At 54.3% G+C, this 24,660-nt stretch overlaps 4 protein-coding genes and 1 long non-coding RNA gene across 7 annotated transcripts in view; 3 read left to right on the plus strand and 2 right to left on the minus strand.

Moving 5' to 3' along the window:
- The first annotated feature begins 796 nt into the window (after positions 1–796).
- On the plus strand, positions 797–2,360 carry OXLD1 (oxidoreductase like domain containing 1). The gene is made up of 2 exons (XM_024130516.3): positions 797–957; positions 1,777–2,360. Exons 1-2 carry the CDS (start codon positions 898–900, stop codon positions 2,176–2,178), a joined length of 462 nt encoding a protein of 153 aa, XP_023986284.1. The 5' UTR covers positions 797–897; the 3' UTR covers positions 2,179–2,360.
- Positions 2,361–5,693: 3,333 nt separating this feature from the next.
- Positions 5,694–6,914, plus strand: PDE6G (phosphodiesterase 6G). Its single transcript, XM_007125637.2, has 3 exons — positions 5,694–5,839; positions 6,314–6,354; positions 6,838–6,914. Exons 1-3 carry the CDS (start codon positions 5,694–5,696, stop codon positions 6,912–6,914), a joined length of 264 nt encoding a protein of 87 aa, XP_007125699.1.
- A 1,306-nt stretch (positions 6,915–8,220) lies between these two features.
- TSPAN10 (tetraspanin 10) lies at positions 8,221–12,331 on the minus strand. Its single transcript, XM_007125666.4, has 3 exons — positions 12,296–12,331; positions 10,412–11,004; positions 8,221–9,093 (listed from the first exon to the last, which is right to left on the minus strand). The coding sequence occupies exons 1-3, from the start codon at positions 12,329–12,331 to the stop codon at positions 8,631–8,633; spliced, it is 1,092 nt and encodes a 363-aa protein (XP_007125728.2). The 3' UTR covers positions 8,221–8,630.
- Positions 12,332–15,659: 3,328 nt separating this feature from the next.
- LOC114484875 (uncharacterized) lies at positions 15,660–17,529 on the minus strand. The gene is made up of 3 exons (XR_003678248.2): positions 17,408–17,529; positions 16,426–16,649; positions 15,660–16,001 (listed from the first exon to the last, which is right to left on the minus strand). It is a non-coding gene; the product is annotated as an uncharacterized lncRNA (long non-coding RNA).
- A 205-nt stretch (positions 17,530–17,734) lies between these two features.
- The window catches only part of NPLOC4 (NPL4 homolog, ubiquitin recognition factor), a 58,641-nt gene continuing 51,715 nt past the window's right edge, over positions 17,735–24,660 (plus strand). For 2 of the 3 annotated variants that reach the window (XM_007125640.4, XM_024130058.3), the window contains exons 1-2: positions 17,735–17,890; positions 21,029–21,109. In XM_007125640.4, coding sequence (XP_007125702.1) covers positions 17,876–17,890; positions 21,029–21,109 — 96 coding nt within the window. In that variant the 5' untranslated portion in view covers positions 17,735–17,875. Of the gene's footprint in view, positions 17,891–17,935; positions 18,204–21,028; positions 21,110–24,660 lie in introns of those variants that run through there. The other variant, XM_028484056.2, reaches the window with a different exon arrangement.

The raw sequence follows: 24,660 nt of genomic DNA on the forward strand, positions 1-24,660 counted from the left end.
TCTTCCTCTTCTTGTTACTGATGGGGTTTTTCATCTCCTGGCGGCTCCTCATGATCTCTCGGAGCCGGAAAGGGATTTCCTGTTCATCCTGGTTCTTAGGCTTGCAATTCACTTTCTTCTTTTCTTTGCTGGGAAAGAGAACACGGGGGTGAGACACGTCTCCAATCGAGTATAAGCAGAATCAGAGAAACCGAAGCTGAGCCTGGAGAAAGAAACTTCGCAGGCCACGCTGGCCGCTGTAGTGCGTGCCGGTCAAGGGAACACGGCCTCGTCCTCGCCCGCCCGGAGGCTGTCCCTGGACCGGTTTCTCACAGGACGCTGGGTGCGGGGCGCTCCGAGAGCCCCAGGGAGGCCCGTCGCTCCCTGACCTCGTCCAGGATAGCAAAGACGGCGCCCCGGAAGGTGACAAGTGCCACACCGGAGACTCCCTCACGCCTCCGCCCACCCAGCTGACCCTCCGGGCCGCCCACCGCACGGACCACGCAGCGCGCTGGGCCCCGCGCGGAGAGGGGTGCCAGGGAGTCTTCAGGACGATGAGACCGGCACCCACCTGCGCGGCCCCGGCCGTGGCGCCGAGCACTGCTTCCTCGGATCCTGCTGCCTCCGGCCCTGCGGTCGCCCTGGGCTCCCTAGCCCCGCCGTACCCGCCATCCCCGCCGTCCCCGCCGGCGCCGCAGCTCGGCGCCGGGCTCTCGCCATCTACACGCCCTGCGCTCATAGGAGAAGCCACTTCCGCACTCCCGCACGATCCGGCCCCCACGCCCGCCATTTCCGCTTCCTGCGCTCACTGGGGCTGCGTAGCTCCCTGACGGACCGGGATTGGCCAGAGCGGCCGCCATTCACAGCTCGGGCGGGGCCGACTGGGGGGCGCCTGCGCGTTGGGCCAGGCCGTGGGCGATGCTGCTGTGGAGTGTGGCCCGGGGAGGCCTGGCAGTGTCAGTCGCTGCCCGCGGCCTGGCAAGTACCGGCGGGGACGGGGACGGGATGCTTTCGGGAGGCCGGGCCCCGCTGGGGCCGAGAAGCCCCGCTCTCCCGGCAGCCGGGCAGAGCCCAGGGTAGCACCGGCGGTTTCTGAGCTCGTTCCCTCGTCCAGTACCTGTTGAACACCTGCTGTGTGCGAAGCCTTTGGGGAAACCTCAGTGAACAGGGAGTTGGTGCTCCTCGCAAGAGGAGTTAGAGAAATAAGTAAAGTTTGCGCCTGTGTTCAGTGCCCTGGAGACAGAGCAGGGAAGGGGACCCGGGGGCCAGGGTGGGGGCTGGAGGTGGGGAGAGGGCTGCCCACTGGCCTTTGGGAATGACTTGGGCTTCTCATGTGACAGAGAGAAACAGGGATGAAGGGGTGATGCGATTAGTCAGGATGCTCACGGGGGAGGAACGTGGCAGTACTGGTTGGAGAGGAAGAGGTGCCTGTGTGGGCTGGAGCTCACAGGCTTCCGCCCCCGCCATACTCCTGTCCACCAGGCAGAGCCATCTTAGCTGGAGGTGCAGTCTCAACCCCCACCATCTGCTGGAGGGCACGCCTAGTGCGAGGCCTTGAACCCAGCATTTCTCATGAATCTGTGGCTCATCCTCGTACCAAGCGTTACATCCATTTTACAAATGGGAAACTGAGTCTATAGGTGAAGTAACTTGTCTAAGGTTAACGCAGGAAGTGAGGAAACTGAGAAAGACGTCGAGCCCCCTGCCAGTGACAGGAGGCCGAAATTTCCCCAGAGCTGGAGGCAGGCGGAGCCTTACCAGCTTCCTGGAGACTCATGTGCTTATCTGAATCCTTAGGGGCCACTATCCAGCTGGGACTGGGGCCAAAGACTTCCTGGAGGTGGCAGCATTCTTCACAGGATCCGAGTCCGTGAAGGCCACAGAGAGTTCAGGAAGGACCATGTGGAGGTGGGCTCCCAAGCAGGTGCAGCGGGCACTGGGCAGCCCGAGTCCTCCCTGCCTGGTGGGGGCCCCTCAGAACCCCTGTACCCGCCACCCCCTGAGCTCCAGCCCCCCACCAACTGCTGCATGAGCGGCTGCCCCAACTGCGTGTGGGTGGAATACGCAGACGCACTGCTGCAGCACTACCAGGACGGTGGGGAGCGGGCCCTGGCCGCCCTGGAGGAGCACGTGGCTGATGAGAACCTCAAGGCCTTCCTCCGGCTGGAGATCCAGCTCCGTGTGAGGAGTGGAAGCTGAGCCGCCTGGCCAGACAGCCTCACCCCGACAGAGTCCTCCTCGGGATGCAGCACAGCCTCCTTTATCTACGGGCCCTTTGTGCAGCTGGTGTCGACGGGAACAGGAAGAGTTGTTTATTGACTTTGCCTGAGAATAAATAAGTTCTGTGTGGTGGTTAGACAGGAGGCTTTTGTGTTGTCATCCATAGGTGTGTATCACCTCAAGGAAAGCACGTGCAGATTTCATTGTATGTCCACTGGGCACCTACAGCCTTCACCAACCTGTGAGGTTGGCTAAACCTGTTTCCTTGACTATTCAAGTGACAATGACCCCAGGGGCCCCCTTCTATGTCCCAGCATCCCAGAAGTCCCAAAGGTCAGCTCTGGTTACTGTCAGTGGTGCAGCAGAGGGAGGACCATCCGATCCTGAGAGGTTGCTGTTAGCAAAGCTCTGGCAGGTACAAATGTCTGCAGGTGGCCTGGAATGTGCCCCATTTATCCAGCTGCAGGCTTTCAAGCTCTGATACCAGCGGCCTGGACGGACAGGGTTAAATGAACTTATACCTGTTTTATCTCTCATTTAAGGGAAAAGCTTGAGTTGTTATAAGGCTTCACAAAGAATTTGAGCTGATAAGCAGGCCTTCCCAGGTAGGGGCCTTCAATGTAAAGCCAGAGTTTTCCACAGAGACAGATCTGTGGACAAGAGAATGAAACCACACAGCCACAAAACGTGCTGCCATGCTAATGCCTGAGGATACACCCGGTAGTGCAGGCTGTCTTGGCCAGCTAGTGGTGTCATCCAGAAGCAGTTTTGGTTGGTTCACAGAAACATGATTATAGCAGTACATGTTTGTTACACTTTATATCAGAGAGCATCTACTCGAACCCTGTCCTACAGATTTGAAAATGGCCCAGGAAGAGAAAGATTTCCCTAGAGACAAAAGCACAGCAGAGCCTAGTGGGCTTGGGCCCCCCAAAGGGGTCTACAACATGGAGGTGGTTTATCTCAGAGATGTAGGAAGAGGTTTACTGTATTTTTCTCAAAAACATATTTGTGGGCTTCCCTGGTGGCGCAGTGGTTGAGAGTCCGCCTGCCAATGCAGGGGATGCGGGTTCGTGCCCCCGTCCGGGAAGATCCCACATGCCGCGGAGTGGCTGGGTACGTGAGCCGTGGCCACTGAGCCTGCGCGTCCGGAGCCTGTGCTCTGCAACGGGAGAGGCCACAACAGTGAGAGGCCCGTGTACCGGAAAAAGTGCCCCCGTCCGGGAAGATCCCACATGCCGCGGAGTGGCTGGGTACGTGAGCCGTGGCCACTGAGCCTGCGCGTCCGGAGCCTGTGCTCTGCAACGGGAGAGGCCACAACAGTGAGAGGCCCGCGTACCGGAAAAAAAAAACCCACTTATTTGTAAAAGATTTTCTATGTGTATATGATACTGGGGCAGACCTTTGAAGTCCCAGGAGGAGGGAACTAGGGGAAGTGGAGAGATGTACAATAGAAAATGCACCACATGGGGTGAGCAGCAGGTGCAAAGGCCCTGGGGTGGAAGAGGCTCCTTGGAGCACAGAGAGCAAGAGGAAGGGATGAGAGGTGAGGCCAAAGAAGAGGATTGGGACAGGCTATACAGGGCTTTGGGGGCCACAAAGGTGGGTTCCTCAGCAGTCAGGACAGTAAGGGTGGGGAGGCCTAAGACAGCAGCCAGCGCCGTCTCATCCTTCAATAATGAGCAGCTTCAGGAGAGTCTGGCTGTTCATGGTCACATGTCCTGTTCCTGCCTTGACCCTGTCCCCGGCTCGTCCTTCTTTCAGGCCCTTGACTGCACCTGAGCCCCTTCCCCCATCTCGGGGAATCCTCGGTGCTGCTACCCACCCCACAATCTCCTTAGTGTGGTGTCAAGGCACAGTCCTAATCAGATTACCCAGCTGCAGGATAAATGCCCAGCCAGCACCCTGCCTAAGGGAGGCCTGCACTTACACCCATGGTCCCCTGAGACCTGCCCCGGTACTTGGTGAGTAACGACCTTCCCAGGTTGCTTTTCCTGGTGGCCACTTACCCAAGGGCGTTAGTGGGTATCTGCCCAGAGGGTGGGGAGTGTGTGGGATTTTCACCACCATCCTGAGGTCTGGGTCTGGGGGAGGCCACCTACTGCTCTGTTCATAGAGGATACCCAGCCCATCACCTCCTCTGTTCCTCGTGCCAAATAGTGGTGCAGGCTGTCCCCCAGGCTAGCAATGGTCTCGGAGCCTCAGGCCACACACAGTCAGCCAACTTGAGTGGGCACCAGCCACAGGCCGGGCTAGGGCCAGGGCGACTTGGGCAGCGGTTTCCATGGGGACAGCATCTGATAGTTGGCACTCTGTCAGGGCTCAGAGCTGCCCACCCCAGGCCAATGGCCTGGGACTAGAGAAGGGGTCCAGCTGGGCCTACACTACCTAGGCTGTGAGGAGTGGGTGTCGTGGGGTTTGAGCAGCCGGGGCCACCAGACCTGCTGCTGTCCAACTTGGACCCCGTGTAGATCCAGCTCCTGTCCCCTGGTTCCTCTCAGGCTGCTGCTGGTCCTGGCACAGAGACCGAACCTTAGGGAAGGAAGGTCCACAGTGGGGTCCACCCAATCCCAGGCGCCCCGGCACCTACAACCAGGCCTTCCTCGCTGTAGAACCACGTGTTCTTGCCTCCCGGTTGATCTCAGCCCTAATACTCTAGCAGGCAGCTAGCGGTGGCCCCAGGCTGGAGTCAGGCATTGCAGCCCACAAGTGCGAGGGGGCAAGAAACGTGACCCAAGAGGTGGTGCCTGAGGCATCCAGTGCCAGGGCAGCGGCTCCTCTCTGCATCATGTACTTAGCCCCAGAACTTTCTGGGCTTATAGTGGACCCTGAGGAATTAGGGTCTCCCTCTGGTGCTAATAGGCTTAGAGGAAGGTGAGCTGCCCTTGGCCTAGGTCACCAGGGCTTAGGGCATCCAGGGGGGCACTCCGGGGGAGAGGAGGAGGGGAGGTCACCCTGTGCAGTGGGTTCAAGGACACCAGCAGGTGATGCTGGTGCCCAGTGAGTGGCTGGGGCGGGGTGGGGGGTGGGGTGGGGGAGGCAGGGTATTTACCAGCAGAGGGAGGATGATGCTGGGGCCAGGGCTACACAGCTCGCCTGGGCGTTTCATTGTGACACAGGCCCCTCCCCTGCCCGGGCACCCTGCCCTCCCATTTCTCGGGTTACCGTTATTGGCACCGCTAGGTGCCTAACATGCCACCACGAATGAGGCCAAGTGTCCCACCCCAGGGATTGGGATGGGGAATGCAGGAGAAGGGGGAGGCAGTGAGGAGGGGCACATTGGGGGGCCACCCGGCACTCTCACCCCCTGCCTGGGGCTCCCTGGGACAGGGGGCTGCTGTTTCGGTCATACTGGGGACCGGTGGGTCTCATGTTTCAGGGTTTCCTCTGCTCTGGTGGGTTAAGACCTGAGAGGCGGGTCGGAAGCAGGAGGGCCCACAGCGTGAGGGAGTCCAGAAGCCGAAGGTCGCTGCGGGGGCTCTGCCAGCCTGGCCATGAACCTGGAGCCGCCCAAGGCCGAGATCCGGTCGGCCACCAGGGTGATTGGGGGGCCCGTCACTCCCAGGAAAGGGCCCCCCAAATTTAAGCAGCGGCAAACCAGGCAGTTCAAGAGCAAGCCCCCCAAGAAAGGCGTCCAAGGGTAAGCAGAGCTGTGGGAGGGCTGGCCCTGAGAGGGGTGGAGGGCCTACCTGCTGCACAGGAGGGAGATGGGGCTGCACTTCATGTTGGGGGGCTGGGTGGGGCCTCAGCCACCCTTTCCTGGTGGAAGGTGGTCCCATCCTCTTAAGCAGGTGGTGCGGGTCTTGAGGGCCTGAGCCGGCCTGTCTCAGTGTCCCCCATTCCCTGGTATGGTGGGCGGGGGGTGGAGGGGACTGAAGGGGCAGGGGCTCCCGTCACCTTCTCTAGCTGTTCTTGTCTGGAAAGCACACCCACCCGCGGCCACCCAGACACTCAGCCACAGCCCCACCAACTGATATGTCTCCCTGCACCCAAAGAGCCCCACGTGTACACACCCAGGACACACTCAGACACACCACGTTCCCAGGAACCTGCACTCAAGTGTATGCACGCCCCCTCTCTGCTCTTCCTGGCCCTGACCGCTCTGTCCTCGTAGGTTTGGTGACGACATCCCCGGAATGGAAGGCCTGGGAACAGGTATGATGGCCACTAGCGTCCACCCAGGTCCCCCCACTTGCCCACCCCCCAGTGTGCCTGGGGCCCCATCACCCCTGCCCCTGCTTCCTCAGGCAGAGGCTCACTTAGGGCACCACCCCCAGATGTCCTTCATTTTTTTTTCCCAACTTCAAGCTTCAGACACCACCTGAGTGGGGTTGTTCCTACTCAGCGGGTCCACCGAGTGCTTGGAGGGGCTGGAAAAGAACAAAGCTTTTGCTGTCCCCTCCCCCCAGCAGCAAGACCCACCTTCCTCTGGCCCCCTCCCTGGGCCTGCTGCACCCACTCTCTTCCTGGGCAGGGCGCCCATTCGACACACCCCAAAGGTGGTATGTTCTGAAAGGAGGGCTCTACACCCTGGACTTGTACTCTCACCATTGGGGTGTGGACAGCAGGGCCCGGAGGGGATGTTGGCTCCTGGGGCCGTGGGACCCTCCTGGACCCACTGGCCCCCTTGTCCTGCAGACATCACTGTCATCTGCCCATGGGAGGCCTTCAACCACTTGGAGCTGCATGAGCTGGCCCAGTACGGCATCATCTAGCACTGGGCCCCAGCCCTCGGCCCCTCCATGCCGCCGCCCTCTCTGACCCCTGCTCAGGACTCTTGTGAGCAGGGCCGCCCCCCTGCCGGAGGGTTCCAGAGCATCCAGAGATCGTGTCTGGAGATCCCCGCAGGGCGGCGACCTCAGGCCCACGGAAGCTAGTTGCCAGGAGCCCACCAACTCCCTGCAGGACACCCTCTCTGGCCGGCCAGGCCTGGCTTAACTTCTGGAGACACTGGTCCACAGACCCTCTCTTCCCATGGCTGGAAAGCTAGGGCAGGCCTCCCAGGAGTGTCCCCTGTCCTGCCTGTCTGGGGGTGAGGACAATCTCCCCTCACTAGCCCCTCCCAGCTGAGGCCCTTGCACCGGCGGAGTGGGTGGCGGGAGTCCTGCGGGCGTCAGTGAGAGAGCAAGACCCCTCTGGACCTGTCACACCAGCAGGATGCTTGTCCTTTCCAACATGGCCCATGTCCTGTTTCAAATAAAATTAGCGTGTCCCCCACCACTTGTCTGGGATGTGTTGTCAGTGGGGGCAGGGCCCGAGGGTGGAGTCTCTTCAGCAAGAGTGGACAGATGTGGGCACAGGTGGCAGGGATGGCAGGGGCCTGGCCAGGCTGAGGGAAGGAAGCACATCGGGTGCTGAGCCAGGCTCTTGATGGCTGGACTGGGGCAAGGCAGGCAGCCCCACGTACTCCGGGGGCCAGAGCTCAGGTCGGGGGAGGGAACGCCTATCTGCTCCCCACAGGTGAGGAAACAGGTGCAGGGAGATTGGGCCCAGCCAGCCCATCCTTACTGTCCACTAAAGCTAGACAGACGCCTACCAGGAACCCTGCAATTCTGCTCCTGACACCACACCCAGGAGAAGCAGGGCACGCTGCCACACACAAACCTGTGGGAAACTGCCCCCAGTGGCAGTCATCTTTGGGAAGCTGCCCAAGTGCCTATCCACACGGACGTCGGGGTGTCTGTTCACACAGCAGTGACCAGAGAGTGACCCTCAGGAAGGGGGCCCCTGTGATCGCATTTATGCGAAGGCCAGAAAAAGCCACGCTAACCAAAGGCGACAAAGTTCCAACAGGGGTGACCTTGAGGAAGAGACGAAGGACCCTGCTGGGGCTGGATCTAGACCTGGTAGTGGGTCCACAGGTGTGTGGATAAGTAAGAACCCTCAGGCTGCCCACTTAAGGTTGGTGCACTTTACTGTATGAGTGATACATCTCAATAAAACTTACCATCCCCCCCCCAAAAAGCACTCTGGAGGGAGAGGCCTGGGCCTCATCCTCAACCACCACAATGGACAGGAAAGGGGGAGGTGGCCCCAGAGGAGAGCAGGGGCCACGCTATGGTGAGGACGTGGGGACTCATAGACTGGGCTTGGAGGTGTCGGAAGTGGGGGGTCAGTGGTGAGAGTCAAAAGTGGTCAGATGTGGAGATTGGAAGTGAGGGCTGGGGTGAGGGTCCGAGTTGGGGCTCGGTGGCAGGATTTCATCCAGTCTCGCTCGCCCCCCACTCTCCCTGCCAGCCAGGCTTTGCCTGCACCCTCTGTGGGAGGCAGACGCTGGCCAGGCAGTCGTCGGGGTCAGCTTACAATCGGACCATGGCAGCGTTTGCAAGAAAATGGGCAGTGTGGGGGAAAGGGGACGCTGGGGAGCCAGAGGCCAGCAGGTGGAGGAAGCCTGGGGGCCCAAGGTGCGTGTCCACAAGCACCAAGGTGGGTTATTCTGACACCTTCCCTGGGAGGGGAGGGGAGGCCTGCAGCCCCAGACCCCATCCCGGTGCCCCGGTCTTTCGTTTCACCTGCCAGTCAGCCCGGGACCAGTTTGGCAGAGGGGAGGGCACGGAGTCTGGGGGTCCTGTGGACAAGCCCTCACTCTCTGCTGCCCTCTTGTGGACAGCCAGGGCCCTCACCAGCTGGGTGGCCAGCAGGAGCTCTGCCCCCTGGACCACCACGACAACGAAGGCGTAGCCACCTGCAGCCCAGATGTTGCTGTGCAGCCACTGGAGGAGTGGGGGGCCGCAGCCCTCCAGGTGCACCACCCTCTGGGCCACGTCCTCATCCAGGCCCAGGGCCCCGAAGCCGCACTGGTCATTGACTGAGGCTCCATCTTCCCAGGGGTCGATACAGCAGGAGGCAGGAAGGCTGCAGGCCTGGACCCCAGGGGAGCTGCAGTTAAAGTACCTGCAACGGCGCACGGGAGCATCAGTCTGGAAGGCAGGGCCCCTGGTCTTGGACCCTAGTGCTGTGTGGAATGTCTCCTACCCACCTGCAAACTTCCATGGCCACACACACACATAGGCACGCAGGCATGAATGCACGCACACATGCACACAGCAGGAATCTACACTGGCAGGCATGTACACAGACACAGGCACACGCACGCACACTTGTGCACACACAGACACACACACGATACCCAGCTCTCTATAATTCATCCCAGCACTGGGTAGCCCTCTGTACATGCTTCTTGATTAGAAGGCACACACTGCGTAAGGCAAGGGTTTGATGGGGGCTGGAAGTAAGGGGGCCTCGCTCCACAGATGCTGCTGAGTTGGTCTGAGGCAGCAGAGCTGGAGTGGGAGAAGGTGGGTTGAGGACTGGTAGAGGCTTCTGCAGTGGTCACCGGGTCGTGGTGGGGGCATGAGGGGCCACACTGGGCAGCAACAAGGGACGGGAGGCTTGGGAGGAGCTCGCAGGGCCTCAAGAGAGTGTTGCTCTTGTCACCCACTTCAGGCAGCCCTCAGGTGCCCTTGGCCTTTGACTGGCATCCATGGCCCTGTGACCAGCAGGCTCATCCCCTCGCTCTCCCTCACAGGCACGGCCTCATCTCCTTGAAGAATGGGCTTCACTAAGGCTTGGAGGTCGGCAGTCTGGGTGGCATCACAACACCGGAAAGGGCTGCTACTGACCCAAAGTCACACTCGGCCACCAAATGAGAACAATCCAGATGGGTGCTTCTAAGGAGCCCAGAAAGAAGGGCCCAGCACGTCTCAGGGACTGTTGGGTACAAATGGCTGGTTTTCAAGAGTCTCCATATGGCTCTAAACACACACACACACACACACACACACACACACACACACACACACACACACACACACGCAGTGGAGGGAGAACTGTGGAGTCACAGTCCAAAATGATGTCCTGAATTAAACTAAAAGTTATTTTCAGTTGACATTGAGATATACAATGTCCTTACTGAAAAAGAAAAAAAAAACAACCCCCAAAAGTGACTTTCTAGATCTACTGGCTGAGCTTCTCTATTAACATCCCTGTATGACCATGTGGCCCCGGCTGGGCCTGAGTGTATACATGCGCAAGTGTGCCCACACGAGCATGTGAGCACATATGTGTACGGGTGAGGAGCCTATACAGGTGAGTTTGTGTATAGGTGAGTATGTGCATGTGAGTGTGTGTGTGGCCCGCCTCCTCTCCAGCCCCAGGGACCCTGCCGGCCACCATGGGGCTGCCCTCCGCCCTCACAGGCTCTAGGACTCACAGGTTCCGCTGCCAGTCCTGGTAGGAGGCCACCCCGCAGCACTGCAGCCCGAGATGAACTTGGTCAATGAGGAAGCACAAGTCTGGGTCGTCTTGGTAGTGGGTGATGGCCATGCGTAGGACATGCTCCAGGTCATCCTGTAACTGGCCCCAGAAGGCCACCACCAGGGCCCCTGCTATGGCCTCTAGCACCAGAAAGGCAAGGATGCCCCCAGAGAAGCAGCGCAGCAGAAAGGCGTTCTCGCAGAGGGCGCCCAGGCAGCCTGCCAGGCTCACCGCACTGAATGCCAGCCCGCCCAGCACCAGCCCCAGCATGGGGTCTGCGGGCAGGGGGCCCCCCCAACTACTCCCCAGAGACCCCTTGACAGCCAGGCCCCAGAGCCCGATGGCCAGGGCCAGCAGACTGAGCAGAGAGAAGACGAAGTTGGACAGGAAGATCAGGCACTTGAGGCAGCTGCTTCCCCAGGGGAAGCAGCAGGCCAGGACCCCCTCAAGGCCTGGTCTCCGGTCCTGGTCCGCCCAGGGCGCTGGCCCTGGGTGACTTGAAGTGAGGGGGCTGCTTCCGGTGAGGGGTGGTTCCTGACCCCCAGCATCCTGCAGAGGGAGAAAGAAGAGGGAGGTCTCACCAGGGCAACCCTCTTCACTCAGACCCTGTGACACTCAGCTGGGAGCAGGGTCAGAGCCTGCAAGGGGGAGGAAGTTGGAAGGTGAAGCTGGAAGGTGAAGGCGGAAGGGGGTGCTCAAAGACCCTAGAAGGCGAGGGACGTGGGAGCCTTAAGGCTTGTCCTACTTGGCCAAGCAGCAGAGGGGATGGTGAGGGGCTCTGGGGGCAGGGAGAGGAGAGGCCAGGAGACCAGGGCTCTGTGGGGTGCAGGGCCTCCCAAGGACCCCACCTTCCCCTCCAGCAGGACACTCAGCCAAGCTCGGGGGCCCTGGCCTTACCACAGAGAAAATTAACAGGGTGCTGATGGTTGCGGGGCCCACCCGGTCTCTCGGTTCCCCCCAACCTCCTCTTGGTTCCCCAACAGAGGACTGGCTCACTGATCATGAGGTTGGGAGAAGCTGCAAAGCCAGTTTCATTTGGCCCCTTGATGGACAGTCTCCACTTCAGATATGCCTGCCTCCGCAGCCCCTCCACTGGCAGGCAGGTATGGGAGGGCTTCTGACCCCTCTCTGCAGGGGGAGGGGCAGCAGGCCCTTGAGTTTGGTTGTGGGGGAAGAATGAGGAAGCTAAGGCCCCAGGCCTGGGCAGGGCTCCCAGTTTACCAGGAAGAAGCTGGCCCTTCACTCCCCACCTGTCTGACCGCATCAGAGCACAGGAAAGGAGGTTTATTGATCAGCCCCTCCACCAGAACTCAACAAGTCAGTAAGAGCAAAAGGACAGGCTGCCAGCATTGGCCTTCAGCCCCTTCTGCACCCTGAGCCAGAGCCCACCCCTGACCCGCCAGATCCACGGGGAGGCCTACCAGATCTCTTGTGCAGGGGCCATACCAGGCTGAGCAGATGGCAGCCTTGAGGAGGGGGCAACAGGAAGGTGAGAAGGCGGGGCAGGTCACAGGCGGGTGGGGGACAGGGAAAATGTGAGGGTGGCCTGATGGCCCTGGTGGGCACCATCCCCTGGGTGTGTGTTTTCCTTGGGGTGTGGATGCACCCCATGCTGTGTCAAACACAAGGGCAAGGGCGGGTCACCTTTCAGAGTCTGAACAGGGCGCCGGGGGGAGGTTAAGGCACCTGATTAATAAAGCCCCACCCCAATCTTAGCGGCTCTTCCTGAGCATCCACCTCCTGGCTAGCCCCAGCACACAACATGGCTCTGGTGGGCCAGGGTTGGGAGAACCCAGCCAGGGACATCTCCAACCCCGGCAGGACTCCAGGCACTGCTTACCTGGGACAGCAGGGGGCTCTTTTCCCCCTCCTCCATCCTCCACCAGGACACTTGCTGGTCCCCCACTGGCCTCTCTGGCTGGGACACCAGGGCTGGTACTGCCTGTGCCCCTGGCTGCCCTGTGAGCTGTGAGCCCCACCGGGATTTCGCAGTCACGATCGAATCATGTGAGGAGTCATAGTTTAGGGCTTAAGACAGCCTCTGCTTGTTGAGATGCAAAGGATCCTTCTTGAGCCCAGATTCTTGGCCTCGCTCTGTGCAGGCATGACGTGGGTGGGGCTGTCAGGGGGCAGGCCTCATGGTCATCACCACAGGGCCCCAGCGTGGGCCTCAGCCTGGCGGGTCCAGCGGTGCCCCTCAGCTCAGCCCGAAGATCAGACCCTGGCTCCCAGTAACAGCCCGGGAGACCTGCCCACAGCTAAATGCCAGTTTATCCCCTGATTTATTCACTGCAAGAAATGTTTTATGTATATATATGCATATACATACACATATGTGTGTATGTATATATATATTTTTTAATTTTTATTTATTTATTTAAATTTTATCTTTGGCTGCATTGGGTCTTCGTTGTTGCGCGCAGGCTTTCTCTAGTTGCGGCGAGCAGAGGTTACTGCTCGTTGCGGTGCGCGGGCTTGTCATTTCAGTGGCTTCTCTTGTTGTGGAGCATGGGCGCTACGCTTGCGGGCTTCAGCAGTTGTGGCTCACGGGCTCTAGGGCACAGGCTCAGTAGTTGTGGGGCACAGGCTTAGTTGATCCGCAGCATGTGGGATCTTCCCGGACCAGGGATGGAACCTGTGTTCCCTGCATTGGCAGGTGGATTCTTAACTACTACGCCACCAGGGAAGTCCCTGTATGTGTATATTTGAAGTGCCTTTATTTTTTATTTTTTTAAAGATTTATTTATGATTTATTTCTGGCTGCATCGTGTCTTAGTTGTGGACCGCAGGCTTCAGGGCGTGTGGGCTCTGTAGTTGGCGGCACGCAGGCTCTCTAGCTGAGGTGCACGAGCTCAGTAGCCGTGGCGTGGGCTTAGTTGCCCCACAGCATGTGGGACCTTAGTTCCCTGACCAGGGATCGAACCCGCGTCCCCTGCATCGTAAGGCGGATTCTTTACCACTGGACCACCAGGTAAGTCCCCCTTTATTTATTTATTTTAAAATCACCGGCTAGATCACATCCTTCCTGGTTTGGAGGTGGCTGGGATTCCCCCCACCCCGAGCTTCTCAGGAGTAGGACTTTGTCACAGTTACTATTGTGCCCTAGTGCTTGGAAGGACCCCAGCCATGCAGCTTCCACCTCTGCAGGCAGAGATGTGCTCCAGGCGCCCTGACCCTGCATTGTCGGCCCTCTCACCCCGGCTTGGATGCGGTGCAAAGACTGGCTCAGAGCAGACCCCTACCAGCCACCGACTCTGGAAGACCTTGGGCACGCACTCCCACGCCTCCTGGGTCCTGCTTGTGGAGCATGTGAGGCTATGATGTGCGTCGATGCTGCTGTTGGTTGCTGGGGCCGGAGGCCGTGGTGGGGGCAGAGGCTGCCAGGGGGCCCTCTGCAAACACATGTGCGTGGCAGGAAAAAGGGTGGCCTCCAGGGTATGTGTGTGCCCTGTCCTGTCTCCACCATCCTCCCCACTCCCTTTCTCAGCTTCTTCCGTTTCATGTTTAAACCCAGCCTCTTTTCCTCCATTTAGTCACCATTTTACAATCCAGCCACATGGTCTGCTTGCTGGGCCTGAAACGCCTGGCACTCGTGCGCCCTGACCTATGCCATCCCCTGAAATCTCCTCCTGGTGTTCAGTTCCAGAGTAGTACGGCCGAGGGAACACTTTTCATTTTTATTTGCTTCATTTGTCTGTGTTCTTGCTTTGGGTCCCCCACTAGCTTCTCCCAGAACGACCACCCCGCGGAGCCCAGCCTACACTCCGGCAGAGGGCCAGCTGAGTTTTAAGCCACTGAATGAGGAGAGTTCGTTAACACAGCATTAGTGTGAGCATAGATGACTGACACAGGGTTTATTCTCTGTCAGGGACTGTTCTGAGCCCTGCAGTACAACAGTGAGGAAACCTGACAATCGCCCGTCATCAGGCGCTTACATTTGAGTACAGGGGAAGTCACAGAGTAAGCAAAGAAACCAGTAAATATATGCTATTTTATAAGGTCATTAGTGTTATGAATCAAGGAAAGGAAATGGCTGGTGGAGGGTGTTCTTATATCAGGTGATCAGAGAGGCCTCACTGTAGGAAAATGTTTGGCTCCTAGGTATACACACAAAAGGATTGAAAACAGGGACTCACACAAATACATGGATATACACATTCACAGCAGCCAAAAGGTGGAAACAACCCAGGTGTCCATCAGTGAAGAATGGGTAAACAAAATGTGCTCCATCCATACCGTGGATTATTCAGCCATAAAATGGAAAGAAGTTCTAACACAGGCTACAACATGGATGAACCTTGAAAACATGGTGCTCAGTGAAAGAAGCCAGACACAAAAGTCCACATACAGTACGATTCCACTTATATAAAATATTCAGAATAGGTAAAGCCATAGAGACAGAAGGTAGATTAGTGGTTGCCAGTGGCTGGGGGAGGGGGAAATGGCTGCTACTGCTGAAGGAGTGTAGGGTTTCCTTCCGGGAGTGAGGAAAATACTTTAGGACTAGATAGAGGAGGTGGTTGTACAACACTGGGAATGTACTACATGATACTGAGTTTTTCCCTTTAAAATGGTAACTGTATGTTCTGTGAATTTCATATCAATTCAAAAAAAGAACAGAAGAGGGCTGAGAAGAAGCCGAAGGAAAAGAGGGAACGAGGGACTTCCCTGGTGGCCCAGCGGTTAAGACTCCGCACTTCCAATGCAAGCGGCGCAGGTTCAATCCCCAGTCAAGGAACTACGATCCCACATGCCGCATGGCGTGGCCAAGAAGAAAAAAAAAAGAGGGAACGAACCTCGTGGATTTTCTCAGGTCAAGGTCCCTGCGAGGCCAACCCTGGTCACTGGGGAGTGTCTCAGGATCCAGACCCGGGAAGGAAGCAGCATTGTGCTGGTGGAGGGAGAAGGCGAGCTGTCAGGCAATCTGAACAACGTCCTTAGTGATCCCCGCAGCTCGGATGGCCTGCAGAGTTGTCTCAGATTGAGACATGGGGCTGGGCCTTGATAGCCATCCACTGTTACTGGGCATGAGCTGCCTGGGGAAGGGACCATGATCTGGGGTGAGCACAGTCCCCAAAGGGGAGCTCAGCCCGTGCTGCCAGCAACTTCAGTCTGAGGGCAGTGCACTTGGCACACACTGTAACTGAATGTGGGGTCCAGCTGCTCCCTGTTCAAAAGCCAATAAAGCGGCAAGGATGGTGGAAAGGAAAGTTTGCTTTATTTCTGAGGCTGGCAATTGCGGAGTCCGGGGAAGGGGAAGGGCAGACTCCTGTCCAAAGGCCGACTCCCCTCCACTGACAACCAGTGGGCAAGAGCTTTTATAGATGGAGGGAGGGGGCTACATGCAGAGACAGCACAGTCGGCTCTGATGGTCATCTTGAAGTTGGTCATCAGTGGTCTGACCAGCATCATCTTGATTGTTTTAAGTACAGTTAATCTTCAGTTCCAGGGTCAGTTTGTTCGCATTTCCATGAGGCCAATTCTCAGAATTGTGGCAGCTTCTGTCATGGCTACAGTCTGGTCATCATGTAGTTAACTTCTTCCACCTGGTGGGGGTTTCAGTATCTATAAAACAGCTCATAGGACACGGCTCAGAATACTATCTATAGCCCTTGAGGTGGAACTAAAGGTCCTTGACTTTGCTTACTGACTTAAACTATTATTGTTTTGTCCCCTTTGACTATTTTCCTTTGTTTCTGTATTTTCTCATCTCTCTGATTAAACTTATTCTTTGGCTAAAGTTTTTCCACAGACAAAAGGCAGGTGGAAGACATGGGAGGCATAGACTATAGGGTCCTGCTCTGTTTCAACACTAGGCTGATGTGTGCAGGAAGAGCATTTCAGGCCTGTAAAGTACCTTAGGTGGGAGCGAGCCTGGAAAGTTTGAAGAAGGATGGCTGTTTGAATTTTGCTCCAAGTGAGATGGGGAGATGACAGGTGTTGAGTAATGTGCATCCCGACCTGACTCACACTTTAAAAGGACCACTCAGGCTGCTGTGCTGCAGGCGGAAGGTCAGGGCAAGGACGGGAGCCGGAGGTCAGGCCTCGTGCAGCCAAACTGTGTCTCGTCTCTTCCTCAAAGGGGACACACCCAGCCTCATCAGTTACCGCAATCAGGCTCCAAAGCCAGGCTCTCTGGGAGACGGTCATCACCTCTCAGGCCCCATCTCAGCCTTGTTCTGATATACAGTAGCCTTCGGATGAAATCATAGTTACCACTACTGTTATGGGCCGAACTGTGTCCCCCCAAATTTATATATTGAAGTCCCAACCCCAGCACCTCAGAATGAGACTTAGAGGTAGGGCCTTTAAAGAGATAATTAACTTAAAATCAGGCCATTAGGGTGGGCCATCCTCCAATGACCTTAAAAGAAAAGGAAAATGGGACTCAGAGAGACACCAGGGATGCACCTGTACAGAGGAAAGACACAGGAGGAAGGCAGCTGTCTGCAAGCCAAGGAGAGAGGCCTCAGAAGAAACCAAACCGGCTGTCCCCCTGATCTCAGACTTCCCGCAGGGAGAGGAAATGAGAGTAACAACCTCCTGTTTTCAGCACAGGAGACAAATAAACACAATCTGAAATGGAATCATGGGATTAAAAAACATAGTTTAGCCTCTTAGAGGTTTTTGTAACTTTTTTTTCATAATCATAGGCAAGGTCAGCTACCAAATGTGCAGGGTCCAGTGCAAAACAAAAATGTGGAGCTCCTTGCTGAAAACTATTAAAGATTGCAAGACGGTGACGGCAGAGCATTGAATCAAGTGTGAGGCCATTCGGAGCCACACACGTGGGTGCCCATGAAGCTGGCCCTGGGGGCAATTTTAGGATATTGTATCTCCGTGGCAAAGAAGGATTTATCTAAAATGTGGTCGAAATTCATTCGTTTCTTTTATGTTAGATTCAGGGAAAATGCCTTCTTAAAAAATACATATCATTAAGGTATGATGTCACCTTCCCGAAGCTATTTCTCCATTTCCGTGGGACCAGCGAGGCGCTGGGAATGTCCAATCCGAGCCCACCGACCGCTGTCCTGGGCGAGACGCGCGTTTGTGCTTCTCTCCCGGCTTCTCCGCAGCGTCTCTCCACCGCGTGGCCAACGGGGGGCGCCCCTCCGCGGGGAGCCCGGCGCGGGGCCGCCCTGCGCAGGCGCGGGCCGTTGGTGGGGCCGGAACCTGGTTGCGCGGCCGGAACCTGATCGCGCTGCCGGAACCTGGTTGCGCGGTCGCGCGGTCGGGGGAGCGCGTCTGGCGAGGCACCGGACGTCGCGGCGGTGGCGGCCGGGCGGTGAAGCTGGAGCGGCGGTGGCGGCGGCGGCCGGAGGCCGGGGTTGGGGTTGAGGCGGGGGTCGGGGCTGCAAGGCCCGCGGGGCGGCAGGCAGCGGCGGCCCGGGGTTCAAGCCCGGATACGGGAGCGGCCACCATGGCCGAGAGCATCGTGAGTGGGGCGGCCGGGCGGGAGGGCGCCGGGATGAGGCAGCAGATTTGCCGGCGCGGCCTGCAGTGAGGCCCAGCGGCCCGCCCTTCTCTTCATGGGCCGGCCGGGTGGCTGGGCTCCTGACCTCCTCTCTCCAGCTCCTCCCGTCCCCGGCCGACGGGGGAGGCCGGGCCGTCCGCGGGGTGTGGGTTGTGCCGGCCTTTCCATTCCTGGTCGCGGGGGTCGCGCTTGGAGGGGCTGCAGTTCCTCGGGGCCGGGGCTACGATCCCTCCTCGCCTCCTGTCCGTCTGTCTTGCCTCCTTCCGTCGCCCCAGTGAGTGCCTTGTCATGGGTCCCTTAAAAGGAGAACACTTTCTATAAACGGGGACCCCCTCCCACGAGAGGAAGCTGCTAAGAAGGGAGACGGTGGCCTGGTGGATGGCAAGGAGACCTTGACAGCTACCTCTCTGTAAAGGGATGTTATAAAGGTTGATCTCATTTTGTACCCGAAGTCAGGGATTGACACACTCCCTTTCCCCGCTTAAAGTTAAAAAAAAAAAAAAAAAAAGGTGAAAATCAGAAAAAACTGGCCATCCCTTAACTTGTGGAAAGTTTCCTCTCAGAAGTCAGTGTGGCCTGAAAAACCCAACAGACCAGCTGGACAGAAAAATTTTTGGTTAACGTTAAGGATCACTTGGGATTTCCTGGAGGAAGCAGAAGCAGTATGGGGTGGCAAGTCATGTTCAGAATTTGGCCATGGGAGAGCCTCTGCAGTTTTGCCAGGTGTCGGGAATGGTACCATCCTCCTCTCTGGATGCTCTGGGCTGCAGGAACCTCCAGCTCTGGACTTTCAGGCTTTCATCCAGTGACTCCTCCTAACGCAGCTCTCCATTCAGGGGCCCTGGCGTCTGCTTCCCAGCCTGGAGATGAGCAGAGGGCATGAATGCCCGAAGAGAAACGAGCAACTGATTCCTTTTAAAATAAGATTTACTAGTCTTTGGTGACTCATTCTAGAAATAGGTTAAGAATTAGCGCTCAAATCTGCTTCCAGACTTTCTCTTTAATGTAATATTTTTAACCAAGTTGAAGTAACCATGGGCACGTGAGTTTCAGAGAAGGCCACTTTTCTGCTAGTGTATATAAGGCTGGGGTCTCATTGATAGCATGGATCTCTTGTCGAATTTCTCAGATTGTGAGGAATTAAAACAGATGATTCTTCTGAAATTTATTTCAAAAGTTATTTATTTATTTAGAAAGAGGTCTTCTAAAAATTTCTATGGGATAACTAATTTTTATCACACCAATTCTTTGACTCCCCCAAGAAATGTTCTGGGCTCATTTTCTTATAAATAGGGAAACTTAGTTACCAAGAAGCTATGTGTCCATGTTGCCTGGTCTGTCTCTTGTGTATTTTACTTTATACCATGTGTCAAAGGCCAAGTCATTCCTTCCCTCAGTATGAATTATCTTTGTCTCTTGGAGTTAGATACTGACCTTAGCTTGGAAACCTGGACTGCCATGCCCTGTTGTAAATGAACAAGTAGAATAAGTTCTTAAGCTTTAGAACTCTCCAGAAAGCTTCTCAAGGTGTGGAGTGTCATGCTCTTGGTCCTAAGTGAACAGTCAAAGCAACAGTCACAGAATCCCTCAAAGAGAAGCAGAGCTCTTTACTTCTTAACCTGCCTCAGTGTTGGAGACAGATTTCAGAAACAAATAAATGGGAGTTTACCTAATGCCCAGGCTGTGTATTAAGAAAACATTTTTCTAGATGTTGAATCCAGAGTAAAGCATACTAGAAATCAAAAGTCAAAGTAATTTGAGTGCACATAGGTGAGTGAGAAAGTTAAACAGATGTTGTTGAGAAGCAAAAAGAAAATATTTTATGCTCTTAACAATTGGGATTTCATAAGGCTTGTTCAAAACAAAATCTTAAAAACTGAGAACAATATGGGGACAAAGGCTTTTCAGTTAAACAAAAGTTATTAGAAAATGAGAAAGATATAGTCAAGCTATTTCAGCAAAATCTAGATTATTCTTAACTTGTTTGGTAAAAGTGGACAGATCGAAAGCCATTGTGGCATTTTGTCCGGTATCAGTGAAAGTCTTTTTAAAAACAACTGCTTGTGACATTTCTTGTCTGTATAGTGTTGTTTTGAATACAGTGTACAGTGCAGTAGTTGCTGAGAGGAGTAACTACAACATGAGTACTTTCTGGCACATTCTGTTCATTGTTCCTCCCATGCCTCAGGTGGTTGGAACATCCTCTGTCTTGCTGGTGGCTGGGCATGCCGGTTCATGCTACCCACTGAGGCAGGACCTTGGATGGTTGGCCCCGGGCATAATAGCACACTTTCACTGGGCTTCGATCAGCATAAAAATCAAGTCTAGAAAGTGATGCTCCGTCCAGTTGTCTTCCAGGCCTAGCAACCATTTCAGGCTTGCCATGAAAATATATATTTTTAAAACCCTGCCAAGTTTTACCATGATATTAAACACCTTTTTTCTTTTCTTTTATTCTTTTTATTGAAAGTAAGTAACAAATTAGAAGATTTCCTGTGATCCTTTTTATGTTTTTAATTGTTTTTTGTTTGTTTGTTTGTTTTGGCCATATGGCTTGCGGGATCTTTGTTCCCCGACCAGGTATCTAACCCGTGTGCCCTTGGCTTTCACTGCGGAGTCCTAACCACTGGACCACCAGGGAATTCCCTGTGATCCTTTTAAGTTAGTCTAGTCTGTGAACAGTCCTGGAACAAAGTGAGATATTTTTTAAAGAACTTAGTTGTTCATGATTCATGGTAGGTTTGTTCCTGCTGATTTAAAAAAAAATTTTTTTTTTGTAAATCGGAAGAGAAAAATGTTAGTGTTTCAGATATATTCTTTATAAATAATGGTTAAAAATTGAAGTCGTATTTTTCTGAGTGAAACGGTGAGAGTTGAGAATTAGGGCAGTGCTCTTAGGATGTTCTCCCATGTGCTGATGTCTCTCAGACCTCTGCTTCATTTTCTAGAAACATTGGGTTGGGTGTTGGCAAGGGGAAGGGTGAGGTTTGGCTCTAAGTTTCGGTGACCCAGATGCTGAAAGACTGCAGAGGTTTGTTTCAGTAATAGGTCAGGACCTTCCTAGTCTGTGCAGTAACCAACTTGTTTCATTTACCACAGATAATTCGTGTTCAGTCCCCAGATGGGGTGAAGCGGATCACAGCAACAAAGAGAGAAACAGCTGCAACATTTTTGAAAAAGGTACTGTGGCTTGGGTATTGACCTTTCTTCATCCTCTACTGTTATTCCCTTCCTGTTGTGTACCTTTTCTCTTTTCCTCATTTCCTGAGTCCGCCCCCTCCCAAGTTCAGTCTCTTGTATTGATTTTCTCTGTCTTGATTGGTGGGACTGATACAGGATCAGACGTGTCACAGCTGACCACTGCTAACCATTGCAGGACCAAGGGCCCAAAGGTCAGTGTAAAAGGATTTCACAAGAGGAATATTTATGAGTGAAAAATCAGAGAATGAGAAACTTGAATTGTCCATCAAAGGGGAATTGCTAACATGTATAGAATGATCCCACTTTGTTCTTAAAAAATTAAAGCCACATACACAAATTGTTGTGTGAGAATACGGTTTGAAAGAGCACAAGCCAGACCTAAAAGGGGCAACCCCAGGAGGGGAGGCCAAAGTAAGGAGAGTGGCTTTTGCTTTATACTTCGTACCAGAGGTAGGCAAAGCATGGGTCGTGGCTGGCTGCCTGTTTTCATTGGAACACAGCCACACTCATTGTTTTAGGCACTGTCTGGCTGCTTTTGAGCTCCAGCAGCAGAGCTGAGTAGTTGTGACAGACTGTATGGCCCTTTACAGAAAAAGTTTGCCAGCCGCTACTTTATACATTCTTTACTATTTGAATTTGTTGCAGGCAGCTATTACCTTTGTAATGATAAAAAATATCATTTTTCACTTTTCATAAGCAAAAAAAAATTGTCAGGTCACAGACTGTTAGAGCCAGAGAGAATCTTAGGTGTCATGTAGTCTGATCTTTTTATTTTCACAAAGGTGGAAACTGAAGTCCAGGGAATAAAGAGATTTGCTGAGGATCACACTGTGTTCTGTTAGGGAAGACACAGCACTTACCTGGGAAGTTTGGCTTCTGAAAGGTAGTTGCTATCCTGATTCCAACAGTGCTGCTTAAGTGACCATATTTACAAGAATAAAAGGAAAAAATCAGGTGCAATAGACAGCAGAGAAGAGAATCTCTATGTGTTTAAGGACTTTTTAATATCTCACTCTTTGCTTTTTATTTTTTTGCGGTACGTGGGCCTCTCACTGTTGTGGCCTGTCCCATTGCGGAGCACAGGCTCCGGACGCTCAGGCTCAGAGGCCATGGCTCACGGGCCCAGCCGCTCCGCAGCATGTGGGATCCTCCCGGACCAGGGCACAAACCCGTGTCCCCTGCATCGGCAGGCGGACTCCCAACCACTGTGCCACCAGGAAAGCCCACTCTTTGCTTTTTTAGTAACAGCTGACCATTATCACCTCGCTCCTGGAGATGGTGCTGGGATACACTAAATGCTCGAGTTCTTGAGAGACTGTCTGAGACAAAGATTAAGCATTAAGTAGCTATTGCTTGGACAGTTGTGGGGATAAACATGAGATGTAAGAGGACTGCATACAGTTGTTCTTTACTTTTCTGCGTAAAGTGATACGGAAATTTCTTAAACTTAAATCTGTAGTAACCAGGGGACTTCCCTGGTGGTCCAGTGATTAAGGCTCTGTGCTTCCACTGCAGGGGGCACAGGTTACGGGTTTGATCCCTGGTTGGGGAACTAAGATCCCGCATGGTGTGCGGTGTGCCCCCAAAAAAACATAGTAGTCATGTAGAGATGTGATTTTTTTTTTTAATGTTACTGTTTTTTGGGTTTTTTAAAAATTAATTAATTAATTTATGGCTGCGTTGGGTCTTTACCACGTGTGGGCTTTCTCTAGTTGCAGCGAGCAGGGGCTACTCTTGATTGAAGCGCGTGGGCTTCTCATTGCAGTCGCTTCTCTTGTTGCGGAGCACGGGCTCCAGGTGCGCAGGCTTCAGTAGTCGTGGCACGTGGGCTCGGTAGCTGTGGCTCGCAGGCTCTAGAGCGCAGGCTCAGTAGTTGTGGTACGGGCCCAGTTGCTCCGCGGCATATGGGATCCTCCCGGACCAGGGCTCGAACCCGTGTCCCCTGCATTGGCAGGCGGAGTCTCAACCACTGCGCCACCAGGGAGGTCCCATGATTTTGTTTTTAATGAGACTTTTGTGCTTGGCATCAAATGTAGAGTTGTTGGACAGGTTAAATTCAGATGATTTCAGCGAAACCTAAAAATTCAGGATTGTAGTTCTGACTTTTATTTGCCTCAGAAGTATTCCTAAAATCCTGGTGTTTGCTCTGGTAGTTAATTGTTGTCTTGCATAGGGAATATAGACACAATAGTTGTCATTGGATGTGGGTGGAGTCAGGGAGGTACAGTTTAGTGTTGACTGATTAATCGCTGAAGCCATCATCAACACGGTAGTCATTGTTTAGGAGAAATTTTCTTGGGAATACTCAAAAACAAACATATTTATTACTCTGAAGTAATGTTTCCCCTCAAGTGAAAATCGTTTTCTCTGATTATACAAATAATATGGATTAATTATAAAAGGCTCAAAAACAATACAGGAAAGTATAAAGAAGTAAGAATAACTCAAGATGTTATTAGCCAGAAATAACTGTTAATGTAACGTCTTTATGTGTACACATGTGCAGACACACAGACACACAGACACACAGACACACCTCTCTGCATGTGCATGTACACATACTTTCACCAAAATGGGATCGAACTATACTACTGCTGTATTTTCATCAAATCTAAGACTGAGTTTAAGGAGAAACATTTACTTATTTATTTTTTTTAAAAAATTAATTAATTAATTTAAAATAATTAATTTATTTTTGGCTCTATTGGGTCTTCGTTGCTGCGTGCGGGCTTTCTCTAGTTGCGGTGAGCAGGGGCTACTCTTCGTTGCGGTGCGCAGTCTTCTCATTGCTGTGGCTTCTCTTGTTGCAGAGCACGGGCTCTAGGTGCATGGGCTTCAGTAGTTGTGGCCCGTGGGCTCTAGAGCGCAGGTGCAGTAGTTGTGGTGCCCGGGCTTAGTTGCTCCACAGCATGTGGGATCTTCCCGGACCAGGGCTCGTACCCGTGTCACCTGCATTGGCAGGCGGATTCTAACCACTGGGCCACCAGGGAAGCCCAAGGAGAAACATTTATGTATCAGTAAGAAAGAAAAAAACACTGTCACACCTACTTGTAGCATTTTATTTTATATGTAAAGTGCTTTTTTAGACTGATTTGGAAAATAATGTATTTTAATCATGTATTATGCATTTGTAAGGAGGAAAATCCAGTTGAAATTAATTGGGTAGGCTCTCCCTATGAACTCATATTCAGAGTCCAGCCCTCCTGAACCTTTTTTTTGACTCAGCTGTCAATGTCATGCTTACTGAAGGGGTCACTGTCTGCCTTCTCAGGAGGGTCAGTGTGCCAGCTGCCGACAGCTGTTCTGCAGGTGCTGGTGCTAGAGTGCTTACGAGCAGGGCTTAAAAACTGAGATCCCTTGGGGCTTCCCTGGTGGCGCAGTGGTTGCGCGTCCGCCTGCCGATGCAGGGGAACCGGGTTCGTGCCCCGGTCTGGGAGGATCCCACATGCCGCGGAGCGGCTGGGCCCGTGAGCCATGGCCGCTGGGCCTGCGCGTCCGGAGCCTGTGCTCCGCAACGGGAGAGGCCGCAG

Source organism: Physeter macrocephalus, unplaced genomic scaffold (assembly GCF_002837175.3).
Source record: "Physeter macrocephalus isolate SW-GA unplaced genomic scaffold, ASM283717v5 random_113, whole genome shotgun sequence".
NCBI lineage: Eukaryota > Metazoa > Chordata > Mammalia > Artiodactyla > Physeteridae > Physeter > Physeter macrocephalus.